Here is an 18,143-nt window from a genome sequence, read left to right as displayed (position 1 = left end):
AGTATAGAGGGTGAATAGCAGTGAGCTCATCACGCAGCCCTGAGGAGAGCCTCAGAGCGATCCGTCAGGAAATCCAAAATCCAGAGGCAGACTGAGTGAGGCTCTGACAGTATTTGTATTTGTTCATTTTATTATTTATTTTACTCTATTTTCATTTATTGTTTTACACATATTTATTTGTTTACTTAGTTACTTTTAGCAGTAAATGATAGTTAATATCTTTTATGTCATTTTTACATTTACCAAATTCATCCTGCGGGCCAGATTGGACCCTCTGGCAGGCTGGTTTTGGCCCACGGGCCGTTTATTTGACACCCCTGATTTAGACATTTTTGTCCCCTTTTGAAATTGACTGATGGATGTTTGCAGGTACGAGCTGCTCCTCCACCTCCAAAGCAGCATCCTCGTGGACAGGTGAAGCGGAGAGAAGAGGTGGAGATCACGCTGGTGTGAAGGCGGCAGCGTGGTTCAAACCCGCTGGGACTTGCAGACGCACTCCCAAAGGAAACCCGAGGAAACGCCTGGAGAGGCCCTACACTCAGACCTCGTAGGGTCAACGTGTTGTGGAGATAAACCGTGCCTTTCTAGTTTCATTTTTCACTCAGTTTTCTGATTTTGTCGCCTCCTACACTTCATTACCAAAAGTTTATCTCCCATTACAGAGCCCAGAACAGAGGTCTTCAACCTGCGGCTCCACAATGGCTCTTAATACATGGCTAAAAATGCTAAAGAACCTGCTAATGTTTTTAAATATAGATATAATAACAGGATGCAGGTTATTAGCAATTTATCTTTTTTTCATTGAATAATTGCATTGAATTTCCACAACATGGCACTAAAAGTACCAGTAATATTTTTCTTTTATCTATTTTTCTTGCCATGAGGTTGGAAACTAGAGGCCTTTTTTTCCCCATCATTTTCCACAAACATCCCGTAGAAGAAAGTCTGTCTAACCGCTTTTTGCAAAAGTTTTATGTTTTCCTTTATTTTAAAACCTTAAAAAAAAAAGAAAGAAAGAAAGAAAAAATGGGGGAGGGGAGTCAAAAACAACAAATTTCCTTTGGTAAATATTTATCAAAAATGATAAGTTTGTCTTTTTTAAAAAAGGTTTCGTAACGTTTGCGTCATTAAACGAGTTTTATTTAGTGGGGCTGCGGGAAAAATGGCTCTTTGAATTGTAACGGTTGCAGACCCCTGGTCCAGACCAACGTCTAGATATTCTGTTAGGATAAGAATAATTTTCAGTCCCAATAAATACTATTTTAATTTAAATGACAGTCTGCAGAAAAATCCAGTAAAATAAAGGTAACCTGATATTATACTCCAGTAATAATTAACTGAGTTCAGCAATTTGGGAAATTTGTTCTTTGTTGTACTTTTGACTGCCTGGAGGTGACTGGTGGAGGCTGTAAATGGAGGGAAATGTCTCTTTTGGAGCATTTAAAACTTAAAATATATCAAAACCCTGCTTACCAGTGTAAAACCTGCTACCGGGTTACCGTCCCTCCACAGCAACACTCAAAAGGCTTTTATTCACCAAACCAGCCTGAAGAAACAGCTGTGATGAAAGACCTCATGTTGCATCGAACAGGAAAAATAGCACTTAGATTCACTGCAGAGATGATGTACAAACAACGACTCTGCAGTGCAGAACTAAGCAGCAGATTATTTATTATTCATTAAGTTAAAAGAGACACATACAAACACAAGTCTGGATAAATCCAGATCACAGTTCAGTTTTTTGAACTCATGATTCTTTCATGAAACATTTAAGCTTTCACATGAACAGAACCATGCAGACACCAGGAAAATGAAGTCATGGACCTGTAGAGAAAAATATGGACAGTGTCTGACTGCACGGATGATGTTTACAGACTTAGAGATGCTCTATTAACACGTTTTTGACTTACCAGACGTAGACGCTCGCATTCCTGTTGATGACTTGTTATTTCTGCTGGAGTCGATGTCCACACGACGACTGGTCAGAGTCCGAAAGTGTCAGATGAACGTTGGTGAATTTATCCTTCAGGCTCCTCTGAGGAGACGTAAAACACGTGTTTAGCATTAAGAACAGAAGAAGAAACAAACCCTGCAGCACTTGGAAAGGCTTCGTCGTGATGATCACCCACTGCGGCTTCTCACGCAGTCTGATCCCAGCGGTAACCGTTAGGTTGCCATGTCGGTGTTCAGCTGGCTTATATCTGCAGCTGTTAAAGCTAATCACCTCCCGGCCTTTATACTTTTTTTTTCTTGTAGAAGACAAAATTAACTTCTTTCCCAAAATGCTGAACTCCTGCTTTAACTGCTCCTTCATCAATTCCAAATATTGATCTTTTTATAGAAACAGCAAACTGTCAGGATTGCTGTTAATAATAGTGCTGATGTAGAAACGAAGTCGCCCACATCCTGCAGCTCCGTCATCTCGTCTGGAGCGGTCACGTTTTTCAGGTCACTTCTATGCAACAGATTTCCACCTGGGAGGACGTCGTCCACACGCTGTCCGCACGCCGTCTGCACATCGCTGCAACTCCAACCAAAAGTGCTTGTCCCCGCTACATCCACGCGCCAGCACGGGCGAGGCTGGTCCTCTCCGCCGACACTCATAACTGAACGCAGTTACACAAACAAGGGAAAAGTGGCAATTTCTAGTTGTGATTGTTTTTGTCAGTAAAATGATCAAAATAATGTTTTTCTCTTTGTTTTTAAACATTTCTTTTCATGTTTGATTTCTTTACTCCAGATGATGAGAAACCGTATTAAAGGGAGAAACGTAGTGCGTACACACAGTCTAACTTTTTGTTGTTGTTTTTGTTTTAACATCCAGATTTAGAGATGTTTTTATGAAGCCAGTATTGGTTGCTGGTGAGTGTTGGTTTGGTGACAGTTTACACTGAAGCCATGTGCAGTTTTAACACATTTATGTCTGAGGAAACCATCCTGAGCTGCTAGCTGTCTGATTTAAAATCTATACTGTCATAGTGAAGCACTTTTTAATCTCTTTTTATTCCCTTCCAGTATTGTTGATGTTATTTGAAGTTTGTTTACCAGCTGTATTGGTATGAATATTTTTCTTTTATCAGCTCCTGTGTTATTTAGCCTTACATAGCCATCGTAGTGTCTTTGAGATCGAGATTTGAGATCTGACTTTTTGATCGGATTATTTTCAAAACATCAATAGTTTACAGAAAGCTTGGAGATGGATATCTGTACAAATAATAGCACAGCTTTTCATTCATTTTTATGTTGATGTTATTAGAATTAGGATTAAGACCTATTAAACCATAGTTGAGCTTGTTCCGAGGAAAAGAGATATGTCAGCCATGTTGCTGTGTTCTCGTTGATCTCTCTGAGATCTGAATGACATCAAACTTATTTTTGAAGTTTGCATTTACCCTGATGTATTAAAATGGAAGAAAAACAAAACAGAAAAAGACCGTTGTCAGACTGAAGTCTCTTTTCCATTAGAGAAGATGTTAATTTGCTACTGGTCCTCAGTCCACATAAGATCAACCTGAAATTCAGTAAGAAAATTCCTGTTTTACAGCTTCAGATTTACACACCGGTGGATGTTTATCTGTATTTATTGTGTACAAATAAATGTGAAATAAAGATAGTTTAAATGAAACAAACTCCACGATTCACTCCTTTTGACTTTTGTTCTGTTTTCTCAGTGAACGCAGCCGAGTTTTGAGAACAGTGTATTTATTTAATTAATAACTGACTGTAAATCTGTGGACCTGCAGCTGGTGATCAAACTGGCGCATTAAGCTGAGTAAAAGCCAATAAATAAGCTCATTAGGTGAAACACTGCTTCAGTATTGCTCTATAAATACTTGTAGGGAATTTCAGCGTGTGAATGAAAAAAAACATGTTTTGCTGCCCTCTAGTGGCCAAAAAGGATCACAACGTTCCAGTTTCTTTTTCTCCAAAGACTTGGAGTTGCTTAATCTAAACCAAGGCTACTCAATTCTGTCCCACAAGGGCTGTAATCAGCAGGTTTTCCATGCATCCCTGCTTCAACCCACATTGCTCACATTAATGAGTCATCGTGCAGAACTTGAAAGGCTGTTAGATCTGTTTAATTCAGGTGTGTTGAAGCACGAGTATATTGAAAACCTGCTGGATTGTGGCCCTTGTAGGACTGATTGAGTAACCCTGATAAACTCACCACTTCAAATTGTGCTGGGAGATTAATTTACCAGTTAAATAATCCCATCATACAGGTGGCAGGAAAGGTTGAAATTTTTTTATAGGTGTTTGTTCTGAGCATGACTCAGTATCACAGGAAATGAAACGAGAAAATATTTACTATTGAGAAGTTTAAAGGAGAGAATGGTCTTTTTAAGAAAAAAAAAAAAAGATAATTACAGCTGCCATAGCTCCAGTTTCAACAGGTTTTCCTCTGGTGTGTCCAGTTCACACAAATGACCCGACATGTAAAATAAAGCCAACAATCAGAAGAAAGTTGTATCTGCAAACTAAATTAGCTACAACTTTTATTTAAATATAGGTTGTTTTTTTTCTGAATAAAGACATTTTTTAAATAATTCATCTCAATTCAATAGAGCTTAATTTGTAGAACATCAATTAACAACAAAGTAATCTCAAGTCACTTTTACAGTCTGATTCAATCAAGTCCAATTATAATCCAATTAAATTAAATCCATTATATCATCCACGTTAGTCCATTTTGTAATTATTTTGTTCATATTGACCAGTTTATAACAATAATGACCTAGCTAAGGAAACCAAGAGACTGCATCAAATCTTCTCTTTGATTCAATTCTCCATCCTGAGCTGCACAAGGAGACAGTGGAGAGGAAAACCTCCATCACAACCAGGAAGAAAAACCTCCAGTAGAACCACACCTGTAAGGAAAACCTCCATCAGAACCAGGAAGGTTGGTCATCTGCCTGGACCGGTTTGCAGTGAGGACAGGAGATGGGGGTCAACAAGCAGAAAACAGTATGCCAGGGACACCTGCTGGGATGAATGAAATCTTACATTTGACAGTCTCTATATATATAAGAGGTATGCACCCTGACAAACATTGGGTTATTTCTAGATATTTCTACACATTTAAATCCAAAGGGACCTCATGCCCGGTTTCAGTCTGGATTTTAACCCATAAGAGCCCAATGTGACATTAAATAAATACAGTTTCTGAGTAATTTTGCATCACTTTGCTCAAAATTGTGTTGAACACAATCTGATACTTGTTTTCCTGCCGATGCACCAGCTGATCTGCCAGTGTAGAGACCAACCCTTCAGAAGTATGATGTTGTGGCACCACAGGCAACCCACACTTTTGGCTTTATTGGCATGTAATGCCTAAAACTGCAGCGCTCTTTATCTGGCACATTCCAAGTAGACCTCACCAGGGTTGAAGATCATACAAGCTGAGCAAACCACCCAACATAGACACGCACGGTGGTGGAATCAATGTTCTTCCAGTCGGTGACCATCCTCCTTCCAAGCTTGTTGTCTGCATTTTGTATTTTTTTTATTTTTATGTTTGCATCTTTGATTATCAGACTGGTCAGCTCCGTAGTGAAGAATAAGTTGAAGCTGTCAACCGACTCATCAACTCGGGCCACGGCATAGCGGGTGGGTTCAGTGGTTATTCTCGTGCCGGGAGGATTCCACTAAAGTGCCATGGAATTTGTGGGTGACCACTGGATTTCTCCACTTCAGACCTCCAGGCAAGGTCCAGATTTGTGGCTTCTTCACTGCTGTCAGAGAAGTCACTGGAGCTGGCAGACATTGTGTCAGATCCCAGGAAATAGTCCTCAACATCACCGGAGTTATCTGAGGTGTCACCGCCGTGTTCGCCGTCCTCTGGGTTGGACTCCAAGATGTTGTCCAGGGCCTCTGCTACAGTGTAATGTTTGTTCACGGTGTCAGGTAGGAAATGAGAAACTTTTCTCATAGTTTTTTACACTGTGCTGCAGATGCAGCTGCGTAGACAAAGATGGGGTCTGTTTTGGTTTTCACGGCGACTATAACTTTCACGTGCTAGAAAAGGTCATATGTTTTGAATAGTTCAAAACAGTGCAGGTGATCTCATGCAGATGCGCGTTTTATGTATTTTATGGCCTTTACTCATGGGGCCTGGTCGGGCTTAGCCCAAAAGGGTGACATGGGTCCCCCCTCCCGTTACCACCTGCAGGAGGGGCCGCAGGTGGTAAATATAATATATAATTGATATAATTATAGATAGATATAATTGGACTCACCTTGATGCACGCTTGGGCTCTGGGACCACTGTTCTCTATAAGAGCTGGATCCTCTTCCATCTTGGAATTGCTCCCGGTGAGAGGCACCTAGTAGATGTGGACATACTCTTTGCCCCCTGACTTGGCGCCTGTACATTGGGTTTACGTTGTACATTAGGACTTAAATGCTCATGTGGCCAATGACAGTGAGACCTGGAGGGGCGTGATTGGGAGGACCGGCCCCCCTGATCTGTTTTCGAGTGGTGTTTTGTAATTGGACTTCTGTGCTCATCATGATTTGTCCATAACGAGCACCATGTTCAGGCATAGGAGTATCCACATGTTCACTTGGCACCAGGACACTAGGCTTTCAAAAGTGAAATTCTCATCAAAAATAATGTGTTCTGTTTGAGTTCTGTCCTTTGATAAAGCCAAATTTAAATGAATAACATACAGCCTTACTTTATTATTCTTAAAATAGGGATAATTTGTGGACATTAATCACAATGGCTCTAACGTTCAAAGCCTCAGGGATCCCCTGTGCCCTTGTCCCCCAGGTTGGAAACCACTGTTCTAGGCCACAGTTCAATGATCAGCTTTTTAGTTGTATCATCGGACTTGCGCCCGCATGTCTTGGATGCTCGGGTGAAGAGAGGGGTGGAGCTGTCAACTGATCACCACCTGGTGGTCCGTTTGCTCAGTGGGGGAGTATGCTGGTCAGGCCTGACAGACCCAAGCAAGGTATGAGGGTCTGCTGGGAAGGTCTGGCAGCGTTCCCTGTCAGAAAGAGTTTCAACTCCCATCTCCAGCAGAGATTTCCCCACGTCTCGGGTGAGGCAGGGGACATTATGTCCGAGTGGGCTGTGTTCCGTGCCTCTATTGTTGAGGTGGGAAACCAAAGCTGTGGCCATAAGGTCGTCAGTGCCTGTCAAGGCTGTAATCCCCGAACTCGTTGGTGGACACCAGCAGTGGGGGATGCTGTCAAGATGAAGAAGAAGTCCTATCGAGCCTTTTTGGCCTGTGGGACTCCGGAAGCAGCTGATGGGTATCTGCAGGCTAAGTGGAATGTGGCTTTGAAGGTCACTAAGGCAAAAACTCGAGCATGGAAGGAGTTTGGAGAGGCCATGGAGAATGACTTCCGGATGGCTTCGAGAACATTCTGGTCGACCATCCGGTGGCTCAGAAGGGGGATGCAGTGCTCTATCAACACTGTGTACAGTGAGGATGGTGGGCTGCTGACCTTGACTCGGAACGATGTGGGTTAGTGGGGGGAATACTTCGAAGACCTCCTCAATTCCACTGACACGTCTCCCGACGAGGAAACAGAGTCGAGGGACCCTGTCTCCGGGGCTAAGGTTGCTGAGGTGGTTTAAAAGCTCCTCGGTGGCAGGGGCCCTGGGATGGATGAGATCCATCTGGATTTTCTTAAGGCTCTGGATGCTGTAGAGCTGTCTTGGTTAGCACGCCTCTGCAGCATCGCATGGACATCCAGGTCCACTGGGGTGGTGGTGCCCCTGTTCAAAAAAGGGGACCAGAGGGTGTGCTCCAACTACAGGGGTCGAACCTCAGATTGAGGAGGAGCAGTGTGGTTTTCTGGTGGCTCCTGTGGGGGGTGCTCCAGGAGTATGAAATGCCATACCTCCTTGTACGAGCTGTCCGGCCCCTGTACAACCAGTGCCAGAGCTTGGCCCGCATTGCCGGCAGTAAATCAGATTCATTTCCAGTGAAGGTTGGACTCCGCCAAGGCTGCCCTTTGTCACTGATTCTGTTCATAACTTTTATGGACAGAATTTCTAGGCGCAGGTGAGGTGTTGAGGGGATCCAGTTTGGTGGCATCAGGATTGGGTCTCTGCTCTTTGCGGATGAAATGGTTCTGTTGGCTTCATCGGGCCGTGATCTTCAGCTCTTGCTGGACCGATTCGCAGCTGAGTGTGAAGCGACTGGGATAAGAATCAGCACCTCCAAATCAGAGACCATGGTCCTCAGCCAGAAAAGGTTGGAGTACTTTCTCAGGGTCGGGAATGCCCCAAGTGGAGGAGTTTAAGTATCTCGGGGTCTTGTTCACAAGTGAGGGAAGGATGGAGCGGGAGATCGACAGGCGGATCGGAGTAGCGTCTGCAGTGATGTGGACTCTGCATAAAGGCAAAAGCTCTCGATTTACCGATCTACATTCCTACACTCACCTATGGTCACAAGCTGTGGGTAGTGACCAAAATAATAAGACTGAGAAAACAAGCGGCTGAAATGAGTTTTCTCCGCAGGGTGGCCGGGATCTTCCTTAGAGATAGGGTGAGAAGCTCGGTGATCCGGGAGGGACTCAGAGTAGAGTTGCTGCTCCTCTGCATTGAGAGAAGCCAGATGAGGTGGCTCAGGCATCTGGTCAGGATGCCTCCTGGACACCTCCCTGGTGAGGCGTTCCGGGCACGTCCCACCGGGAAGAGGCCCTGGGGTGTATCAAATCTCTTGGAGTCATTCCTCTAATATGAGCAGCACGAAAAGACAGTGGAGAGGAAAAAATCCCTTTTAACAGAAAGATGAACCTCCATTAAAACCAGGATGTGTTGTTTATATTTATGTACTTTCTCACCACCTTGATCAGCTGTATATTGAAGCTATCCATTCAGCCTCAGTAATTTTTAAGAAAAAAAAAGTCTCCACACTCTAGATTATTCTTACACTGCACAATGTAGAAAACTATTAGAAACAACTTATTTGCTTTATTAATGAAACACTGTTTATACAAAAAATAAACTGATAATTAGTCACTACTAAAAAGTTTATGTTCAAACAAAATCTGGGCTAAGAGTGTCAAGTGAAACAAGTGCACCCTGAAGAAGGTGAGGACTATTTTCTCGATTTATCTCGTATTCTATTGGCTGGATGAGGTTTGACAGGCAGCTATTTCAGCAACCCAAGAGAGAGGAAAAAATATCCAAGAGCAGAAGTTTTGACAGCAGAGAATGTGTCTGAGTGTGAGGGAAAGAGACCAAGTCTGAGCGCAGAGTTTTGAAAGGAAGAACAATATATTTGAAAGCAAGAGGGACTTTCTGAGTGTGAGATGAGAGTTTTGAGAGAGAGCAAGATGATATTTGAGCGTGAAAACCAGAAATCTTGCTCTCAAAGCAAACAATTACGCTCTTAATAAAAGATAGTTAAATACCCCCATACTTCTCCTGCATCGATCGTAATGCTCGCGCTCGTCAGATGAACCAAATTGACCCAGGTGGTTGACGTCCATGGACAGCAATAGAACCACGGGCGAAAGCTGCCATGATCACATTATCAATAACAAACAGGTTAAAGAAAACACAATGGCTTCTCATGAAATATTGTATTTGTGCTTCAGCCCTTTCAGACTTTGTAATAGTTCAACTCCCCCTCCCCCGTTGACATTTATGTATTAGACACTCTTACATCTTAACAGGCTAAAAAGAGAGACGTTAAAAGGTCATACAGTACCAGTTCTGACCTATAAACGGCATTTAATTGCAATACCTGTTACTACCACAAGATGGAGCCACATTACTTTCTATTCACTGTCAAGAAGACTCCTGACAACTGTCAGAGAAGAGTGGCGCATAAATCATATCTTTACGGATTTCAGACATGATTTCTCATAGTCAAAACCATATATCAACTCAAATACCAATAAAATATTTAGTTTAAACTCACCGTTGCCTTGGCAAATGCAAGTGCAAGTGAAGCAGCATGTACTTTTTAACTTTTAACATTCACATTGGTGATTCCTATGCCAGCGAGTTTTTAAACATTTTAAATAGTATGGGTTTTAAACAGCATGTTGCACAGCCTAATGGGGTCTGGCAACGCCGCAGGGACAGACCATAACTGTGACCACTGTTATGTATTTTTAACATCACCAGTTTTAGCCTACAGGAGGCTCCGGTGAGAACCGAGGAAAATTTATATTACTTCTGAAGTAGCTGGAAATTTCATTAACATTTTAGGCCAAACTTCTGCTTAGATTTTACCTGCATCATGTGATTTTATGTTAATCATTTTAACAATAGACTAACGTCAGCTATTGACTCAGCAGCTCTACTTAAAACAAAAAGATCAAGAACTAAATCCAGAACACTGTGGAGAAGCCAGGAAATTAAAGAGTTAAAAAGAAGCTGCAGGAGAGCAGAGAAGAAATGGAGGAAAACAAAACTAACAGTCCATAATGAAATTTTAAAGGAACACCTAAAATCTACACTAATTCAGTAAAACAGGCAAGAAAACTACTTCTCAAACCTCATCACAATTAACAAAATAACACAAAATTTATTTTTGAAACCACTGATATATTTAAATAAACACTGATTTGAACAAGTCTGCAATGCCTGCACCAGACGTTGTGTGTGAAGATTTTGCAGACCACTTCAGAAATAAGTTCTCTTTCAACATTCGTTTCGGTATCTCACTATGGGACACGCCCCCAGACGCTGTCCCCAGAAGCCCTTTTTCATTACGCCAGTCCTGACTGGCACGCAGAGGTCACGTCTGCTCCGTAAGGGAGGGGCTTCCTCCCGCTATAAAAGCTTGACGTGACCATCTCTTTTTAGTCTAACACCTCTTCTCGCTCCCAGAAGCAACCTCTCAGACGGCGTGTGTAGCTAAAGGGCTAGCATTACTGTCCACAGAGCGAGCTAACCACTCGGTCGCCGGACGCTTCCTGATACTACGCAGCTATCTGAGAAACCAGCTAGGCTGTCACCAAACAGTAGCTGCTGCAGCTGGCCGCCATACTAGCTGCAGATCGCTTCGTTTTTCCATCGGAGCTGACAAACACGGAGCTTGGAATTTTCCTCACCATGGAGACGGACAAGCTACCACCCAAGTCGTGCGCATGCGGTAGCAAGATTTCCGGGGCAGATACCCATGCTGCTTGTGCTTCGTGTCTTGGGCTGCAACATGCCCAGGACGCGTTAGCATCCCCGACTAGCTGTGAGCATTGTGCACGCCTGTCTCTCAAGACTCGAAGGCGCAGGCTAGCACGCCAAGCTAGCCTGTCGTCCACAGACCCAGTGATGGGGGTAACCATCCCACCACCACAGGAGCTGACTGAGAGTGGCCAGGGAAACACCATCCCTATGGGCACCAGCTGGGGCGACCAGCTAGATGCTGTTGCCCCGTTAACCGACCCTGACGAGCAGGAAGCCAGCCCTCTGGGGCTCGGTGACTTCGCGGGAGTCGACTCTGACTCTGGGGACGAATCTATCAGCCTCGGTTCCGAAGAGGACGAGGGAGATATCGAACCCTTCTCTGTCCCACCGGCTGCAAAGCCGGTGGCCTCGGGTGGCACGTGCAGCGGCTCTCCAAACCCAGTTGCAACGGTGGACCTGCATGACGTTTGTAGAAGAGCAGCTGCAAAGCTGGGCATCGAGTGGCCTGAAACCCTGACGGAGACCACCACGTCCCGCTACGAGGGAAAGAGGCTCCCGAGAGCAAAATCTTCAACCAAACAGCTGCTGCCGGTCTTTCCGGAATGCCTGGAGGAGGCAACCCGGTCATGGAGTAATCCTCTTTCCGCCAAGAACCCCGTCCAGGGAGGGTCGGCGCTTGACTGGGCTGACATGGATGAAAGAGGTTTTTCCCGCCTGCCTCCGGTCGAACCTCTCCTGGCGTCCCACCTCCATCCCACCCAAAAGTCCACCATGACTACGGCGGGCCCCACCCTGCCGTCCAAAGCCGACTGTTTCCAGTCATCCATGACGGAGAAGGGCTATAAATCGGTGGCACTGTCGGTGAAAGCATTGAATGCGTCGTCGCTGCTCCTTGCCTACCAGGCGGAATTACAGGAGGACATGTCGACCACACCGACCTCAGACCTGTGGGAAGAACTGTGCGTGGTGACAGACCTCTGTCTGCGTCTCCACAGGTGCGCTGTCCAGGCCTCTGGACGAGCCATGGCCCTGATGGTCGCTCAAGAGAGAGCCCGATGGCTGAATTTGTCTAGTCTGCCTCAAAAGGAAAAGGCTCAACTCCTCGACGTGCCCGTGGATCCGAAAGGGCTTTTCGGCCCGGCTGTGGCCACGATGCAAAAACGCTGTGAGGAGAAGAAGCGAGAAGGTGAAGCACTGCAGCTGTGCCTCCCCAGAAAAGTGCCACCTACTCCAACCCCTGCACCCCGGCAGACGTTCGCTCAAGCGACAGCTCGGCCAGCTTACCGCATCAGCAAACGTCAGCCGCAGGCGAGCGACCGCGCTCATGGGAAACCGCCGGAACTCAAGGGCGCTTGGGCAAAGAAGCCCTTTGCCCCCAGTGTGACTCCGAGGGAACCAGCCGCCCCTCCGGTCACTCTGGGCGCCAAGAAGAAGAGGCGCGCTACCTAGAGCGCAGCTGCTGGGGAGGATAAACGGGCTCAGCCAGACGCCTGCCCCCTCCCCTCCAGGACACGTTCTGTCCCCGCTAATGCAAATGCGGACATGTTCAGGACTGTTCATAAGACGTGCAGAGAGTGTGCCGGAGCGCCCCGCACACAGCCACGCCAAAAGGAGGAGAACCGGACCTGCCGAGAGCTCAGTGGAGCCAGAGCTGGGTCCTGGTGCCACACACCAGTGCCTGAGCACACACCAGTGCCCAAACACACACTTCCCCTCCTCCCCTATAAGTTCATTAAAGTTCTGTTACGGCGCGCAGCCAGGCTCCGAGCCGAGGGCGCAGCCATTAAAAACATGGACAATAAAAAAAGTGAAAATAATGGGACAGAATGTGGCTGGGCTGATGCACGTGTCGCCACAAGAGGGCGTCAGTGCTCCACAGCAGGCAGCCTCTCTCTCTGTCACAGGCGGAGTAGGCCCTGCTGCAATGCAGCCCAGCGTGTTGGTACGCTCTGGGTCTGCAAATCTAACGCCACTCGGCCCATTAGCGGACAAAGCACCGCAGTGGAGGATGTGTCGGGCATCGGACTGGGTAATGAAGACTGTAATCAGAGGTTACAGACTCCAGTTTGCCTCCACCCCACCCCGTTTCAACGGGATACTGCAGTCGCAGGCCCGGGGAGACAGGGCTCGTGTTTTGCAGGAGGAAATCTCCACCCTGCAGAACAAGGGCGCAATTCAGCTTGTGCCACCAGAGCAAAGCCAGAGCGGCTTTTATTCGAGATATTTTCTCGTCCCGAAAAAGGACGGGGGTCTGCGGCCGATACTAGATTTGCGTGCTCTGAACAGATACTTAAGACAGTACACGTTCAGGATGCTGACACACGCAGCTCTAATACGGTGTATACGTCCAGGAGACTGGTTCGTCTCCATAGACTTAAAGGACGCTTATTTTCACGTCCCTATTTACCCCCCTCACAGAAAATACCTCAGATTTTCCTTCCAAGGGAAATGTTACGAATACCTGGTGCTCCCGTTCGGTCTTTCTCTAAGTCCACGGGTTTTTGTAAAATGCGCCGAGGCTGCCATCGCTCCCCTGAGGGAGAGGGGGCTGCGCCTGGCGACGTACATAGACGATTGGCTTCTTGCAGCACAATCTCAGGAGGAGGTTCAGGCGCACATCAGGGTGCTAACTTCACACCTGGCTGCTCTGGGCTTCACAATAAATTGGGAAAAGAGCGTTTTGTCCCCAACTCAGGACATCACATTCATAGGCTTGTCCCTAAACTCAGTCGAGTTCCGGGCACGTCTCTCTGTGGAAAGGGTGAAAGCTCTTCGGGCTTGTCTGGCACTTTTCCGCAGGGGGGCGTGGCTGAAATTCAGACTATGTCTGAGACTGCTTGGGCTGATGGCATCGGCGCTGGTGGTGATCCCATTCGGCCGTCTGCACATGCGCCCGTTCCAGCGATGGGTTGCGTCACTCAAACTGAGTCCGACGCGTCACGGTCACTGCCGCGTCCTGATCTCGCTGGCATGCGTCCAGGCTCTGCGTCCTTGGAAACGCACGGCATTCCTGACCACGGGCGTTCCCATGGGGACCGTGTTAACCAGGAAGGTTGTCACTACGGATGCCTCCATGTCAGGATGGGGTGCCACACACGAAGGCAGGACAGTGAACGGTTTATGGAGTTCGCAGATGCAATCGGTTCACATAAACTGCCTGGAACTCCTGGCGGTCTCTTTGGCGTTGAGACATTTTTTGCCTCTTCTGAGAGGACAACATGTTCTGGTCAGGACCGACAACACCACAGTGGTGGCGTATATCAACAGACAAGGTGGTCTGCGCTCACGTCATCTGCACACGTTGGCACACAGGCTGGTAATATGGAGCAGCTCTCGCCTGTTATCGCTGAGAGCTACTCATGTGCCGGGCATTTTGAACCGGGGGGCAGACCTGCTGTCCAGAGGCCACCCTCGCTACAAGGATTGGAAACTCCACAGCGAGGTAGTGACCCTGATATGGGACAAATATGGCCGAGCAGAGATCGACCTCTTTGCGTCGAGGGAAAACGCTCAGTGCCCAATGTTCTACTCTCTGACCGATCAGAGCGCTCCACTGGGTTTGGATGCGTTAGCGCACGAATGGCCACGCCTCCTTCTATACGCGTTTCCTCCGCTGGAGCTGATCATTCCCACTCTGGCCAGGGTGCGGGAGGGGGGTCACTCCCTCATCCTGATAGCACCCCGGTGGCCTGGGAAACACTGGCTGGCAGAAATCTTTCAGCTGCTTTGCAGCCAGCCGTGGCCTCTACCTCCACGCAGAGATCTTCTGTCACAGGCGCGCGGGGAGATTTTCCACCCTCACCCGGAGCGCATGGCTTTGTGGGCTTGGCCCGTGAGAGGTTGAACTTGGTCACCTCCGGGCTCCCACAGAACGTTATTAACACCATTCAAAGCGCCAGATCCTCCTCCACCCGCAGCGCATATGATGGCAAATGGCGTGCGTTTGAGGACTGGTGTGCGGCAGCAGGTGTGGTGGCTTTTCAGAGCCCCATCCCCACTGTTTTGACTTTTTTACAGAAGCTGCTGGATAAAGGTTTGGCTTTTTCCACAGTCAAGGTCTATCTGGCTGCCATATCGGCGTGTCATATAGGTTTTGGGGACAAAACGGTGGGCCAGCACCCGCTCGTTTGTCAGTTTATGAGGGGCGCACGTCGTCTCCGCCCAGTCTCCAGGAGCCTAACCGCTCCATGGGATTTACCTGTAGTGCTTGATGCGCTGTCGCGCCCACCTTTTGAGCCACTGCAGCAAGCTGAGTTGAAAATGTTGTCATTTAAGACGGCTTTGCTGCTTGCGTTGGTTTCAGCCAAGCGTGTGGGTGACATCCAGGCATTGTCAGTTAACCCAGCCTGTATGCAGTTTCTGATGGGGAATTCTAGGGTTCTGCTTAAGCCTAACCCTGCGTTTGTGCCGAAGGTCTACAACCCGGGCCGGTTATCGCCCCATCGAACTGTCGGCCTTCTACCCGCCGCCTTTCTCGTCGCAGGAGCACGAGCGGCTTCACGCTCTCTGCCCGGTTCGGGCGTTACGCATTTATGTGGATAGAACAGCTGGATTCAGGAAATCTGAGCAGCTGTTTGTCTCATGGGCCCCACCCCACAGGGGGAAGCCCCTCACTAAGCAGAGATTGTCCCACTGGATTACGGGCGCCATTGCAATGGCATATGGCAGCAGTGGGTTACAACCCCCTACAGGCTTGCGTGCTCATTCCACTCGTGGGATGGCTGCATCCTGGGCTCTGTTTGGGGGCGCTTCTGTGGAAGACATCTGTGCGGCCGCCAACTGGGCGACACCGCATACTTTCGCTAGATTTTACAATTTGGATGTCACTGCTCCCTCACTGTCTCACACAGTGTTGAGCGTGGGCACCGTGTCTGTGTGAACTCTTAAAGGGTCTTCGAGGTAAGCCTGTCTGGCAATACGGGAGTCTCTATATCCCATAGTGAGATACCGAAACGAATGTTGAAAGAGAACTTTAGGTTAAGAAATTAACCCCGGTTCTCTGAAACATGAGTGAGGTATCTCACCAGACCACCCTCCTTGCCTGGAGCGAGGAAGAGGTGCGCTTACCTAGACTAAAAAGAGATGGTCACGTCAAGCTTTTATAGCGGGAGGAAGCCCCTCCCTTACGGAGCAGACGTGACCTCTGCGTGCCAGTCAGGACTGGCGTAATGAAAAAGGGCTTCTGGGGACAGCGTCTGGGGGCGTGTCCCATAGTGAGATACCTCACTCATGTTTCAGAGAACCGGGGTTAATTTCTTAACCTAAAGATCAGTGGTATTAGATCCAGTCTTTTATCTCAACGAAATGTTGATCTTAACAGACCTGAACCTCTGCTTTTACCCAAGAAAACACCGGACAGTTTTGTCCTGGTTGGTGCAAAGATGCTTGGTCGAGTTTTCCCCCACTTAAAGCCCCCAACCTGCCTTTTAGATCCGATTCCCACATCACTTTTAAAAACATTTTATGGTTTCTTGAGCCTGAGCGTTTAAACATAGTAAATTACTCCGAGACGGGAGTCTTCCCTGCTACCTTTACAACAGCGGTGGTGAGGCCCCTTCTGAAGAAGAGTAATATAGATCCAAACGTTCTTGATAATTACTGACTTGTATCCAACTTACGATTTTTAAGCAAAATGACAGAAAACGCTGGTTTTATTCTACTGCACGAGTTTTTGAATTAACCCAATATTTGAGAAAAATATCAGTCTGGTTTTAGGACAAACCACAGTACTGAGACGGCCCTTTTAAAGATGGTTAAGGACCTTAGATTTAACTCAGACTCACAGAAACCTTTCTGTTCTGGTTCTACTGGATCTTAGTGCAGTAGATCACCAGATTAAGTAAGACTCATAAGTCTAGTGGGCCTCTCGGGTACTGCTCTGAAAGGGTTTTATTGCTATCTGGGCGGACAATTTTTTGTAAATATGGATACTTGCTCCTCAGGAATTCATTAAATAAAATGTGGGATTCCCCAAGGATCAATTTTAGGACTTTATAATCTGTACATGTTTTCTCTTTGGGATGTCGCAACATTGATTTTCTTTATTTTATTTTAATTTTATTCAACCTTATTACTTTTTTAGAACATTATTTTATGAAGTCCTTTATGTGTATTTTTATTATTGCTGCTCTGAGTTGTTGTTATTGTTTCTTGAGGTTATTTAATCTTTGTTTTAACTCCAGTGTTTTCCTCATGGGGATCCTCCATGCAGGGGGTTTTGCCTGCTAGGTCTGGGGGTTGTTGCCGTGGTGATCGCCATTGTTTGGGTGACTGGGGTCCTGCACCGCAGCTTTAAAAAAAAAAAAAAAAAAAAAAAATTACTACTACTACAATATTGAATTTCCCTTTGGGATTAATAAAGTATTTTTCATTTCATTTCATTCATTTCATTCATTCATTTATGGCTGTGGTGCAGTAGGAACACCTTTAAAATTGATCTTTTCTTACTAGTTTTTGTTTCTTTTACTTGTAAAATCTAAATATATACCTTTTTATTTTTAAACTTTTTCTTAGTATAAGATTAATTTTTACTGAGTTTTATTATTATTTATTTCTGTGGATTTCACAAAACATTAAACAGTAAAATTTTGTACACCCAAACATCAACGTCAAAGTAGAAAATCTATCACATTTCCATTAATTTATGTCCTTTTTAAATATATTATGTTTTTTTTATGTGTAACTTTGTTTCCCACCACTATTTTCAAAATTTTAAAGTTGTCATAACCAGGACTATCTGACGAGCTGACAGTAAAACATATCACACATCATCTGCATCACTGAAGCATTCAACCAATCAAAGAAGAGCTGTGATGTCACAGAAGTGCTGCAGCTGCCTCTCTCTCTGCAAGATTATGAGGTCATGTAACATGGTGACACTCTGTCTTGCCAACCCAAGTCGGTCAAAGTTTCTAATCAGTATGCATTGCTTTAAAATTTAAACCATCATGCATCACATCAGGTTAGTGTTTCACGCATCAAGTGTAAAAACTGCTGTTCAGTGATACACACTGCTGACCAAGAAAAAAAAGGTTTCCATCTG

General features: G+C 46.1%; 3 protein-coding genes across 3 annotated transcripts in view; 2 read left to right on the top strand and 1 right to left on the bottom strand.

Annotated features, from left to right (window-relative positions):
* Nucleotides 1-3,418, top strand: part of LOC121654010 (F-BAR and double SH3 domains protein 2-like) — a 49,200-nt gene extending 45,782 nt beyond the window's left edge. Inside the window, exon 20 of the mRNA XM_042007836.1 lies at nucleotides 370-3,418. Coding sequence (XP_041863770.1) covers nucleotides 370-453 — 84 coding nt within the window. The 3' untranslated portion in view covers nucleotides 454-3,418. The remainder of the gene's footprint in view (nucleotides 1-369) is intronic.
* Nucleotides 3,419-10,621: 7,203 nt separating this feature from the next.
* Nucleotides 10,622-12,110, bottom strand: LOC121653797. The gene is made up of 2 exons (XM_042007456.1): nucleotides 11,912-12,110; nucleotides 10,622-11,669 (listed from the first exon to the last, which is right to left on the bottom strand). Exon 2 carries the CDS (start codon nucleotides 11,596-11,598, stop codon nucleotides 10,921-10,923), a length of 678 nt encoding a protein of 225 aa, XP_041863390.1. The 5' UTR covers nucleotides 11,599-11,669; nucleotides 11,912-12,110; the 3' UTR covers nucleotides 10,622-10,920.
* A 525-nt stretch (nucleotides 12,111-12,635) lies between these two features.
* On the top strand, nucleotides 12,636-15,027 carry LOC121654646. The gene has a single exon (XM_042008863.1). It carries the CDS (start codon nucleotides 12,636-12,638, stop codon nucleotides 14,943-14,945), a length of 2,310 nt encoding a protein of 769 aa, XP_041864797.1. The 3' UTR covers nucleotides 14,946-15,027.
* The last annotated feature ends 3,116 nt before the right edge of the window (nucleotides 15,028-18,143 follow it).

The sequence above is a fragment of the Melanotaenia boesemani genome, chromosome 15 (assembly GCF_017639745.1).
Source record: "Melanotaenia boesemani isolate fMelBoe1 chromosome 15, fMelBoe1.pri, whole genome shotgun sequence".
In the NCBI taxonomy this organism is placed as follows: domain Eukaryota; kingdom Metazoa; phylum Chordata; class Actinopteri; order Atheriniformes; family Melanotaeniidae; genus Melanotaenia; species Melanotaenia boesemani.
Note: the sequence above shows the minus strand (reverse complement) of the source record. Positions and strands in the feature narration are given on the sequence as shown.

Coding starts and splice junctions, on each gene's coding strand:
- LOC121654646 (XM_042008863.1), top strand. CDS start 12,636: ATGCGGACATGTTCAGGACTGTTCATAAGACGTGCAGAGAGTGTGCCG.
- LOC121653797 (XM_042007456.1), bottom strand. CDS start 11,598: ATGCCCAGCTTTGCAGCTGCTCTTCTACAAACGTCATGCAGGTCCACC.